Source organism: Saccostrea echinata, unplaced genomic scaffold (assembly GCF_033153115.1).
Source record: "Saccostrea echinata isolate AGI-Se365-2 ecotype Australia unplaced genomic scaffold, CSIRO_AGI_Sech_v1 ptg000002l, whole genome shotgun sequence".
In the NCBI taxonomy this organism is placed as follows: Eukaryota; Metazoa; Mollusca; class Bivalvia; order Ostreida; family Ostreidae; genus Saccostrea; species Saccostrea echinata.
The window spans coordinates 28,296,800-28,310,843 of NW_026889751.1; the positions used below are offsets into that span (position 1 = coordinate 28,296,800).

A 14,044-nucleotide genomic window follows, 5' to 3' on the forward strand; every position below is an offset into this window, starting at 1 on the left:
ATAATGATTTTCCAAAAGAAATCTAATTTAAAAATATAATTGAGATTCAAAAAATTTCAGCATACCTTGCAATGCTGAATTTGAAAGAAATGCCTTTAATATAAGGAAAAGTGCAAGTAAGAGTTATCTCTCTTTTCAGATGGTCAATGAGCCTTAATTTAGAAAATTGTTAAGATATTTACATGAAGAATGGGATGTCTCATTATCCAGTATTATATAATTCAACCTTAATTTTGCAAATTGTTTGATTCTCTAATCTCAACCGGAAACCCCATTTTGCTCTTTTTCAGAAGTAAGTTTTTGTATGCATTTTCATAGCCTTCTTCTTACCCCTCTGATTTCGGGAATGTTTCTAAAATTAATTTAAAACTTCTAGCATATTTTTTTTGGTATACAACAGAAGTAGAGATCTAAACATATCCATGATTTTGAATAAAACATTTAATAATTTTGTCCCCATCTTCATTTTAAAGAGGGGCAAAATGAATTTGATTGTCAGCATAGAGTATTTTTACCACCTTCAAATGAAAACATGAGGAAACTGTGAATAAGTTATCTTAAAAAAAGGAACTCTTCTCAATAAAAATAGAATTTTTCTGAAAACATGATAGAAGATATTCAAGATAATGAAGTCAAGGTCCCGTGTCGCGGTAGGTGCTGGCACGGAAAAAATCTCATTGCTCAAAAGCCATAAGTGCCGAGTACATGCCTTCACCGGCAAATGGTGGCGTCTCAACATGAGTGAAAAATTCTCGAACGGAGGGACATTAAACAGACAAGCAAACAAAAATATTAATTTTTTTGATAAATATTCGTGAATTTGTTTGGTTATATTTAAATATATGCTCGTGTAATGCATTTTTTCTGAGGTAGTATTTTCATAGCTAACGTAGCTAACGTACTGAACTTTTTTTTTTATTTTTTACTTAAAACTCATCAAAACGGTACAAAATTTATATCTAAGAGTATGTCACTAAAGAATGGTTTGAAATCTGACTGAAACAAAAAAATGACTCCCTGGTCATTCTTTGCCAATTTCAACGCACAGTATGTAAATGCAAATCCCGTGCTGTGAGGTACAAGAGACATCGATATTGGTCGCAGGCCGGTAGAAAGCAATTTTACTTTAAGGGGGCACAGCCATACATTTTCAAGAACCAAAATTCCTTGACAAGAAAAAAAGGGGGCATATCAAGGTACCAAAATTCCTTGACAAGCCAAAAAAAGTCATCAGAAGTTATTATTGAGGGAACACAAGCATATAGTAGCTATATTTTCTATAGTATTCTATATATCGGCAAAATTATTGGGGGGGTGGGGGTGGCACGGCTCCCCCGGTTCCTACGGCCATGCCAATTTATAACCATTTACCATGATCTTTCGGCGATATACAATTGGTGCAAGCATTCTGCTTATATTCAAACAGAACAATACCTCCAATTTTTAGTCACCATTAATCATTTTTAAAGACTATTTTGATCGTTTATGTCTCTTCAGACATTGTCTTTAAATAGTGGTTGGGAATCCGACTTAAACAAGCACTTACGTTATGAACTTTATACCCATGTAAAGGAAGATTCAGGGCATATAGTTTTTTCTCTTTCCGTCCATTTATCTGTGAATCTGTTTGTCTCATTGTCCGCAAAAACTTTAACTTTGCCCATAACTTTTGATTGGTTGGAGCCATGACATTCATATTTCACTTGTATATTCTTGAAGTACCAACATGTCTGACCTCATGACCATGACATATGAGTTTGACCCACTTTTGCAAAATTTTACAGAACTTTAACCTTAGCCATAATTTTTAAACGAATGACGAGGGCTTCGTATTTCACATGTTTATTTCTTGTAATAAGACCTTTCCTCGGGTACAAATACAGTGTATTTTTGACCTTGCAGTTTAACCTACTTTTGAAAAACTTTAACCTTGTCCATTGGTGTCAAGACCTTCCCTTTAATACCAACAATTTTGATCTTAACCTTTGAGTTTTGGCCCACATTTGAAAAACTTTAACCTTTACTTTTTTTCTATTGAACGGTTAGAGCTAGGGGTTTTTATAATTCACAGGTGTATTTATTGCGACAAGATTTTTCCTTGGGTAGAAATAATTTTGACCCTTTGTCCTTGACCTTTGAGTTTGACTTACTTTTAAAATACTTTATCCTTGGCCATTTCTTTTGAATAGTTAATGCTAGGGCTTTCATATTTCACGTGTGTATTCCTTGTGTCAAGTCCTTGGGTACCAAAAATGTTGAACCTTTGACGCTGACCTGGAGTTTGACCTACTTTTGGCTTAATATCCATTGACACGTTTCTACTGTGGCTAAACACTGCTTCATAGTCTTTGACTTACCGCATTCACCACTTTACAAATATGGTATAGTTTACAGTAAACTTTATTTTATACTAGATCTATTACAGCGTTACATTACAAAACTGCAATTCATCCAAATAAGCAATGCCATAATGTTCTGAAATATCTTAAAGCGTTACAAATACATCACTACACTGTAGATTAGTTTTATGTTACAAATACATCACTATACACTGTAGATTAGTTCTATGTTATAAATACACTGTAGATTAGTTCTATGTTCATTTGTACACTATCTACAACAATACCTTTGTGGGCGTGGTTTGAAGCTTAACAAAAGTACCGTATGTCAAAATTTGCAGGCTGTTGTTTTCATGTAAACTATATTAACGTTTTTAATGCCCAATTTCTAACCATTTTACCATGATATATGTACAAAAGAACCCCTCCCAGATCATAAATATACTAGTACGTAATTGTTAAACTGTTTAAAAGTGATTTTTGGCGATGAACTTGGTGTAAGTATTATGCTTTTTCAAACAGGACTATACCACCATTCAAGATTTATCTAGATTACTATGATCGTTTTACGTATGTCTCTTCAGACATTGCCCTGAAAAGAGATAAATCATTGCTATATTCGTTTTCATCTTCGTCGTTTTCCTCTTGCATAGAGAATGGTCTCACCACTCCAACAGGCCTTCCGGAGTCGGGTTCAGAGTGGACAAATGATCGATAACTGTCTTTGAAGCTGTCTGAAGGTCGCAGGCAACCGAGGGCTAGTTGTGTGACATCAGACACCGGGGTAAAAGACGCTTTAGAATTCAGGTCATTGCTCAGCTCTCCTTCAGCGGGAAAGCTTGTCAAGCTGATCTCTTGGGGCATGGGCTGTTGCATTGTTCTTCTCAATGAACTTGTCTCACACGAAGAAATGTTTGACGAAGAAAGGAAAGAATTTCTTGATGATTCGCAGTTTATTTCTCCTGAAACAGCAGATGTGTAGGAGTTAGTAGAGAAATGTACTTCTCCAGATGGAAATGAGTTAATTGGTTGAGGCTGTGGATGGATATGACCTTGATTATGGTCAAATATTCCAGAGGATGAAGAAGTCCCACTTCTTTCATTTGCTGATCTAGGCGAATGATTTGAGCTTAAGTTTGTACTGATGTTCCACGATATATTATTTGCATTTATAGGTACAGGATTGGGTAGATCTTTATTTGGATCGGAAGTTTTTGCAAAAATGATTTCGCTGTTTTGACGAATTGATGACGAGTTGACAGAATGGTTTGACAAGTTTGATTCATGAACTGATGACGAATCTTGAGCACGTGACTGTGGCGTGCTTCTCACGTCTTGAGTGGATAAATTTCCAAAGCTCCTACACTCGACTTCTATCGCAACTGGCAAGTCGTATGGCACTTTTTTATTAATTGAAATGTTTAATTCAGGTTTAGTTGATTCATGCTTGTCTGTGCTATTTTGATTTGCGGTCACTTTTCCATTTATATTATTACCAACTGTGTTCGGTTTGTTTCTTGGAGAAGATTGCACCTGAATACCCGTGATGTTTTGTTGTGAGGCATAAGATGATGAATCTTGTGTTGTTTTTATCGTGGACGAGTACTTTGGAGAGTTTTCAGACCGATTCGGACGCCGATGTTTCGATGATTCGGATACCCGGGATTCCAGGGAGGAAAAGTTGAGGTCAGGTGCCCCTTTCATGCTAATTGGGGATGAGGAACTGTCCGACTTGCTTGATTCCGACCGACTCCAGCCAACATTGCATTCCCTTGAGGAATGTCCTTGTGTCGTTCGCGACTTTATCTCCTCTCTGGTATTTGGTAAAGAATGTTCAACTGGGGAACGAGATGTATTTCTGCACAATTCAGAATGATGAAAACCGTGTAATGGGCTCGACTTTAAATCATCATTGCTTTCGTTACTGGCGTATGCCGAGTCTGGTACACTTCCATGATGTGTAGATCCATTTTTCTTTGCATTTGATGAGTGAAAATTATTGTATGGTTGATTTGCATAATGAAAAGAATCATTATTTGTATATTTCGAATCTGGGTTTTTCTGTCCAGGCGAGCTAAACCTCCAGAACCAAGAATCTCCATTTCCATTTCTCAAAGCCAGTTTACATATGATGTTTTCGTACAACCATTTGATATTATCCTTCAGTTTTTCTTTCTCATTCCGCAGCCGTTTTTTAACCACAGGCTGGAGAATGTTAATGACGGAATCTTGACACAGAATGTCGTCTTTGCTGAAAAACTCTATAGATCTTAAGCTCTTAATTCCCATGGGAATTTTGTATTTCGCTTTCTTAGGGTTGTGTATCAGAATGGGAACAATGGTGACATTTTTACTGTACATAGCTTCTTGAAAGAAAGGTTGTCCAGCCAAAATAGGCCATTCGTCAGCACAAAACTCTGACGTCACTAACAGAAACCCCATTGCTGCCGAAACTGTTTTTTGACTTCCCGTTTTGAACTGCAATGAGCCACAAGAGTCGTTTATAGGTGTCCATAAATGTCGTTGATAAATTTCAATTTTGGGTTCATATCGGAGCAATACTCTCTTAAAATATTGCAGAACTTCTTCTACTATTGTGTGGTTTTGAGTATGTGCAAACAATATACAGTCACAGTCAACATGTGATGAATGGTGATAAATAGACTTTTTCCAAACAGATTCCTTGACTGCTGCAAATAAATCAACCTTACGGAATGTCTCTGGATTTAACCATCCTTCCATTGCAGATTTGTCAATGCCATTTTCAATGAGCTTTTCCAGTATAAAGTAATCTGAAAAGACGATGATGGGTGATCAGATACTAGTGTTTAAAGAACCTGATAAATATATTGACTTTGTTCATTGGATCATTTTTTTCACTTAATCTTTACCTCTATCTCATATCAATTTCAAACAAATAATGTTGCCAAATATTACATAAGTAGCAAATTTATGTTTCAGGGGCAACATTCAAGGTCGCCGGAAGATTTCTGAAATTCAGTACACAGATAGACCTAAAAACAGATGCTTTTTATCATTACAGTTAACGATTACAGTTTTCAAAATGATAGTCGACAACAGAATCGGGAGAATTTCACATTAGGGACCATAAATCCAAATATGTTTGCACAGAACTAGATCTTGTCATCCTAATTGCAGTAAATCCCACCCCTTCCAGAATTCGCTATCTGCTTTTATTTCCGAGTAATTAGCCAGAAACTGCATATTACCCCCGTATGGTCTACCGGTATTTATAGTAACAACGGCCTTGTTTTCATCGGACAAATATGAAATGTGGATCTTTCCTAAAGGACATGGTCCATATTAATAGGTCCTTCTATTAAAAGTCTCAGAAAAATCTGCTTGAAGTAGTTTCAAGGGAGGAGATTTTTATGCCCCATAATTGAAGATTCGGGGATATATAGTTTTTGCCCTGTCCGTCCGTCCGTCTGTCTGTCTGTCTGTCTGTCTGTTTGTCCGCAAAAACTTTAACATTGCCCATAACTTTTGATTGGTTGGAGTTATGGCTTTCATATTTCACATGTACATTCCTTGTGACATGACCTTCTTTTGGGTACCAACATAGTTGACCTTGGAGTTTGACCCACTTTTGCAAAAATTTACCCAACTTTAACCTTTGCCATAACTTTCGAACAGTTGGTGCTAGGGATTTCATATGTGTATTAATTGTAACAAGACCTTTCCATGGGTATAAATATTTTTTACCTTTTGACCTTGACCTTAGAGTTTGACCCACTTTTTAAAAAACTTTAACCTTTGCCATAGCTTTTGAACAGTTTGCACTAGAGCTTTCAAATTTCACAAGTATATTTCTTGTGACAAAACCTTCCTTTAGATACCAACAATTTTGATCTTTTGACCTTGGTGTTTGATCCACTTTTAAAAAATGTTAACCTTTGCCATAACTTTTGAACAGTTGGTGCTAGGGCTTTTATATTTGCATGTGTATTTCTTATGACAAGGTCTTCCCCTACGTACCATTAATTTTGACCCTTTTGATCTCTTGACCTTGAGTTTGACCCACGTTTAGAAGATATTAACCTTGACCATAAGTTTTGAACGGAAGGTGCTTGAGCTTCTTTCATATTTACCAGATATATCCATTGACACAAGTCCTTTATTTGGGTAGCTTTTGACCTTGACGATGGAGTTTGACTTGCACTTGAGAAACTTTAATTTTCGTCTTAAGCTGCCATAAGGGGGCACAAACACATCTTGTTTTGAAATTGCAAAAGTCCGAAGAATTTGACATTTCATAACACCATCAGGGGTTTTGGGATTTTAATGAAATTTGCTATAAATCTAGATCTTGTCATGTTGACACTCCGCCAGGTTTTATCTAGCTATACCTGCTTTTATTTCGGAGTAATTAGCAAAAATCTGCATATCACCCCATTTGCTATTTATAGAAACATTTGCTGTGTTTATCATTGGATCAAAATGAAAAAATGGATGGTTTGTAGAGGACATATCCCACATGAGCAATGTAAAATTTCACAAAAATGTGCCTGATAGTTTCAGAGAATTTTTTTGAAAAAGACAGCGAAAGCCAGCTAACTAGTTGCATGGCCATCTGGACTAGTATAATTAAAACAAAATCTTCGCAGTACAGTTAAGGCAACATTTTCTATCAAAAGGCACCAAAAACGAGACACTTTAAGATCAACCGTCTTATTTTTTAGCATGAAACTCTATTTGAAATATCTTAATGGCATTTTGAAGAGTATGTCCATCGCTTTTCATATCGGTATTTTTTGTCATCATGTGACCCTATACAGTCACGTGGGATCCGATTTTGGGTCAAAATATGAAATGTCAAATTTAATCAAAAAGTGCAAGGGCAAGGCAAACAAAAAATAAACTGCACAATGTTTCAGTGTGTCCCTTGATATCTATCCTATCTCAAAACTGATGCTCATTCAGTTAGATTTCTGAGATATTTAAGTTATTCATTGAAAACAAACACCAGTGTTCAAAAAATAGGCTATTTTCATAATTTCATCGGGAATTATAAATTACATAATGAATTACAAAGAAATGAGCATCACTTTTCAAAAACTATACAGTAAAATAAAGAATTTAAAATAAAAACCTACCTCTTGGGTTATCGCCTTGCCCTTGCACTTTTTGATTAAAAATTGAAATCTTGACACATTAATTCTAAATATAGTTTTCAAACGCATCATTGACCCAGCATGGGAGATAACTCTCTAGTACTTCATATCTAGCGTTTGTGTACCTCGCAAAGTTTAAACAAATAATACCTACGGACTGTGCTGGGCTATTTTCACTAAATCAAAACGGTATGCATAAAAAATCCTTGACTTTACTTTGTTTTGTATGTCTTCATTCGTTTATACGCTGTACACAAGACGTCTTTGACACCTTCCGCATCTCCTCCATGCACCACTGTGCACAGGCCTCTGAATTTCTCTCAATAAGCCGTTATATGATTGATCGGATCCCCTCTATTATATATATATATATATATATATATATATATATATATATATATATATATATATATATATATATATATATAGAGGGGGTATATATATCACTCTGATCAATCATATAACGGCTTATTGATAGAAATTCAGAGGCCTGGTTCACAATAGGCCTAAAATTTGACGCAACATCCATCGTGTATGCCCATGGTTAAAAATATTGAAAGATTCAATCATTAATAATAAATAATGGACAACCCCTATCAATTATTTAAATATTTAAGCACCCCCCCCCCCCCCCCCCGCTTTACACACACAGACAAATAAAAAAAAATCTCCAACAGAATTTTTTTTTCACATACATTCTATTTGATTCTCATAGTAGCTATCAAACCTTCTATTGTTCAGGGATTCTAGACTAGGTTAAAAGTTTTGTTGAACCAGGAGGGAGGGACTGGAGTGCTTACACCTGATAACCTGTTTTCCTTTCTATAGATCTAAGCCCCCCCCCCCCCCGACCACTACCAGTTTGCTTCTGGCTCCTTTGATACCATATACCGTACTTGTATGTTAAAAATAAATTATTATACCATGCTAACATCAGTTTTTACTTCTTTGGGTACTTTAGCACAAATCACGGGGGGGGGGGGGGGGGGGTGTTGTCTCCTTTTTTGAGTTTCTATCAATCCATGCACATACAAGATAATCAAAGGAAAAATTTTGCAGGCTAATCAAGAAACAGATACTCTGTTAAAAAACAAGTGAACACAATATACCTGCTGAAATATAGATCTTTTTGGTAAACCAAACAATGCAAACAACAAAATAAATGCACATTTTAACAGCCTTCAAACTTTCACACCACTGTACAGTTTAAAAGTTAAAGCATTATTTTTCTAGAAAATATTTTTAATAAATACAGTTCTTCAAATTCAAAGGCAGGTTGTGAAGGGAATTCTGATCAGGTGCAAAATATTTTCGTTCATGTTCCTTTGGATGAAATCAATTCTGAAAACAAAATGAAATACCATTATGGAAAGTTCATTGGTGTTGAGTAACATAGAAAGCATATTACGTGTATATATTTTAATTCTACTGTTTTTATTATCAAAATATTTCAATAATCTTGCCTGGAATATGTATAATATGTTTATACATGTTGCTAATATGAAGCAGGCCTGTAGGAAGCAATTACAGGGGGGGGGGACCATATATTTTTAGTTGGGGGCACTATCAACTACCAAAAATTCCTTGACAAGCAAAAAATAAATAAATAAATAAATTTTAAAAACTAGGAAAAAGGTCATCAGTGCTTTATTATTGAGGGAGCACAAGCATATTGTAGCTATGCTTTTTATAGTATTCTATATGTCGGTATTGGGAGGCAACCCCCCCCCCCCCCCTAACCCCCAGGTTCTTACGGCCATGAGGAGCATATCTTTTTACTTGATTGGTGAATACACGTGCTGCCTGAATGAATGAATTGTTTAAATTGTTTTGGAGTAGTTACAACACAATATATATGTAAAATATTATAGAATTAATGTGAAATGCTTTTTATAATTTAGTTATGTCCATACCCAGTGGAGAAATTGATGCATCTATTTTGATAATTCTGGGTGTTGTAAATGTCAGTTTTATTTATTCTTTCAGCCTACAACACCTGGCAGCTACAATGATAAAAAAAATTGTACATATAAACAGTTTATAAATACATGTATATACATAATTACGTGCTGTCAGACGAATGAAAATTCAAATATTTTATCTTCATTGATATAGAAATTCTACAAATTTACAGCCTAGTGATACAGATAGATAAAAGTTGTAAAAATAAATTTAAAATATGAAGCACTGGTAAAAACCTGAAATCTTAAATTTCATAAATATTTTGATTGGTATTTTTGATTGCCAGAGGTATAAATTAAAATTAATAGGCTCTTGTACTCTTGTATTTGTACAGTGACATACATTGTGCACTGTGCAGCAGTTTGACTTCACATATACATGTACACTACAAGTGTGACTGCATCTAAATTATTATTTGATAGATCTATCATGTCATGCTGTGCATTTTATATTATGTAACAGGTTTATATGCCGAAAGACAACATCATTGTATGTTAAATGAATCAATGATTGAAACTGTACATGTAAGAAGTGAATTATTACGGTAATCCACAGTAATATACTTATATAATATAAATGAATTAAATTGTTAAGGCATTAAATAACTTTTGTATCATTACAGATTTCCATGGCTACACATACTGTTTCAAAAATAAGCTGAATGACAAGAATTCTGTATTCTGTGTATTCGCAAATTATATTGTTAAAAATATGCTACTTTTATAGGGCCTAATGTGTGTGTGTGGGGGGGGGGGGGGGAGGGGGGAGGGGGAGGGGGGATGTCATACACACAAGGCACTGCATTACAGTTTGTGACGGACTGTAATAATACATCTTATTGTACATATACACGGTTATTTTACATTGATGTAAACAATAGGGGCCTAGTATATCTACATGTTGATACATATGCGCATACACACCTACATAAATGAACAGAAAGGGACTTAGGGAGGTGGTGCAGATCGTCCCAGTTTTCCATGATTTCCCGAAATAACGCCATCATCTTCTTATCAAGAGATAAACAAGGCTTAGGTCTCTTATTTCATCCATATTCTCTTTAAAGATTGCCTGCTTGTTGCTTTTATCCACTGCATATCTCAGCTGCTGTCGCCACGTTTTTAGATGTAAACAACATTCCGTGTCACCGAGTGCAAGCGCTTGGCTGAAGCCGAATGCAGCCAAACGACACCAAAAAAAGAGAATTATTTCGAAGACGTTTTGTTTTATATAAAAGAAAATCACTAATGTTTATTTATTTAAACATGAAAATACAGTCATTCATTACAAATTCTCGCAATCATCGTTAAATGACTTTTTTGAGCTCTATTTCCTTATATGGATCTATCAAGGCGGAGCAACTGTCACGACGTCAAACCTCATTATGACCTCATTACCATATTATCTTCATGTGTAGCCTTAACTGTACTGCGTTGTAAATAATATTAAAATAATATAATAATAATAATAATAATAATAATTAAAAAAAAAAAATATTTTGGAGATCAGGTGGTGTATTTATAGTTTTTCTTCCAAACGACAGGACAAATAAAACTCAAATTTAAAGATGGTATGATCAAAGAGAGTGGTTAATTACTGGATTGATTGACTTTGTGGAGTAAGACTTCGCAAATTTTGAAACTGTGTTTAATATTGATAAACATTTGGTTAAGGCAAAGGGATCCCAACAGCCATGTATAGTTGTAAACTTTTGAATATGGGAAAAGGGCCCCCCTCCCTTCGCACAGCTCATATTAACTGTCGAATGAGCAGTTCTGCCTTTTCGTAGTTGACAATATTACAAGTCCATTTTGCTTTTCGTGGGTGGTTATTTCGATCACTATACTGGGTAAAAACCACTGATATAAAGATATAGTAAAAAATATTTCCCTCCTAGAAGATCCTGGAACATTTGACTGGAATTTCCACATTATCAGTAATTTTCACATGGTCTACTGTCCGCTATAGGTGGAAAAATCAGAGTGAAGGATTATGTGTGAAACTTTCTGTTGATATCAATAAATATCTCTCAAATTGGTGAAACTATTTCAGTTATTTATAACGGTATACATATATGCATAAAATATTAAAAAATGGAACCAAATGTGTATAGTAAGACTCTTGGAGATAATATTAGTTTTAAACACGAAACACAATACTGGTATATACTACTCATAAAAGCTACTACTGTTTGCTTAATAGGCATATGAAAAAATAGTAGACTCTGTATACCATTTTCGAATGAAAGGATCCCGTCCATCTTTAATATATATATACAATTGACTAAGTCATGAGAAATACCCCTCGTTCAAAACGAAAGTATATTTAAGGACGATTTTGTTTGATAAATTGAAAACCATTTGTATAAACACTATTAGTAAAAGTTTTTGTGATAAAAATTAAAGATTTAAATGGTTACAATAATTGTAAATCTGAAGATCTAAAAATTTAATGCGTTGTTGGTTCTTGAGGACGGTGTAAAAGTAGCTCCACTGTACGAAGTTACATCAATTCCATTTCCGATGTTGTAACCATTTAATTGGGAATCGCATGAAAATACGATAAGAAAGACAGATGGATATTGTATTTGTGTTGGCGTCACTGATTTACTGGAATTATACGTCATGTATGCTGTGGTGCTTTTCTCTAAGGCTTCTTCCCCGACGTGTCCTTTTATATATCTAAAATAAACACCTATAACTGGTTTAAATTTCAGCTGCTGGTCACGATACCATTATGCATTTACATTCACTTAATATTTTCTCTTTTGTTTCGTTAGAAAAACCGGTTCCCTTAACCAATCGATTAAACCGGCCTATGCTAGTTAAGTTACAGCTTTTTTTTTAAAAAAAAAAAAAAACCATCCGTATGAAAGAAAATGATTGATTTTATGTTGTTTAACGTCCCATTCGAGAATTTTTTTACTCATATGGAGACGTCACCGTATGCCGGTGAAGGGCTTCCAATTTAGACCTATACTCGGCACTTAGGGTCATTGAGCAGTGAGGGTTTTTCATGACACAGGACCTCGGTTTTTAAGGTCTCATCCGAAAAACCCGTGACTTTCACATCTAGTGCCGGGCGCTTGGCGAGGGAACAGTCACTACCTATGTTTACGTCTTAGATTTGACGCGGCGAACGAGAGTCGAACCCGGGCCTCCCGATCACGAAGCAAGCGCTCTACCACTAGCTAGGCTATCGTGACCGGTATGAAAGAAAAAAAAAACATCTTCTATCAATGTGACGTCGATGCGTACGGATCCATAATAAAAATATTTTACGCACGTTTGCCCATTCTATATGAATAATTCATCAGATATACTTGTACACATTTTAATTGTAGGCTTGAAGATTTTTCAATGATTCTCTTCGTATTCAAGGATATAGTTACCAAAACAGTCATAAGACATAAGATACCTTAGGCAGAAGCAAACACATGGGTCTTTATTTGTGGGAAAGTGACCCTTGAATTGAAAACTTCAGAATATCATATGCACAATTTGCCGGAAAAAAAATAAAACGTTTTAATTATGGCGTGATTGAAAACATCTAGACTTTTTATCAGTATGTCTTATAGAAAAAGAGAAATAACAAAAATAAATGCATAGACATGCATTGGATGCTTAAAACCCCCCAATTTAACTGTATGTTTGTAAAGGTGTAGAAGAGAAAGAGAAGAGGTAAATGCAAGGCAAAAAAACGGAGTATTATTGAGTGTTTTTAAGTTTTATTTTAAACAATGATAATGTTTTCTTTGTTTGTTAATACGGGAATTAGCGGTTACAACTATGTGCTTTCAATACGAAGATAATTCGCTAAAAGTGAACTGGTGAATAATTTCAGAGTGGTGTAGAGACGATTTGCTGTTCAGTTTCTAGATGCATCTGGGTGAGTATCAGCTTTAACCCCTGGTATCCATACATGGACAGTAAGTGTATATCAGGGCTACCATTTGCAAAAAGAGAGTCGTTGAAAAACCTCCAGAATTACATTTAAATTGGTACACACTTCGTGTTGAATGTGAATACCTGTCTGTTATATCAACCCATGCAGGTAAGGATTCTATTTGTGTTGTATATAACTAACAATAGGCCCCAGATCACCATATTAAAAACATTTTGAACCCTTTTGCTGAATTTGATCTAGCTCCCACTTTTACTCATATGGAGAAATGATGTACAGTTTATTAATGAGATTGCTCCCACGTGATTTACTTCTCATTAATATTCATAAGATCCTGCATAAACTCAAAATATTCCATTTCTTTAAATTTTTATATTAAAACCTGCAAGCACAGTTTGTTTGTTTTTTTCTCTTTAATCCTCCGTCATAGTTATTTGGACAGAATTTTGTGTTATTAACAGTTGACAACTCATGATACCATCTTTTTTGGTAATAAGTAGGTCACACTGATGAAAGAAATTGCCGTTTTCAAATTAAAAAGGCGGTCGTAACTCTTCATGAAATGATAAATCATCTGCATTTTATAAACATAGGCATTCGTCTGCACCTATTAATCGGCGGAAGAACTCTGTCAACCTGGAATAAACACTTACATTTAATCACCAAAAATGATAAAGACATCAATTCTGTGCTCTTTCCTTCATT

At 35.0% G+C, this 14,044-nt stretch overlaps 1 protein-coding gene across 1 annotated transcript; it reads right to left on the reverse strand.

The window, feature by feature from the left end:
- Nucleotides 1-2,384: 2,384 nt before the first annotated feature.
- LOC133176354 (uncharacterized) lies at nt 2,385-11,733 on the reverse strand. Its single transcript, XM_061311483.1, has 2 exons — nt 11,669-11,733; nt 2,385-5,131 (listed from the first exon to the last, which is right to left on the reverse strand). Exons 1-2 carry the CDS (start codon nt 11,694-11,696, stop codon nt 2,895-2,897), a joined length of 2,265 nt encoding a protein of 754 aa, XP_061167467.1. The 5' UTR covers nt 11,697-11,733; the 3' UTR covers nt 2,385-2,894.
- Nucleotides 11,734-14,044: the final 2,311 nt, after the last annotated feature.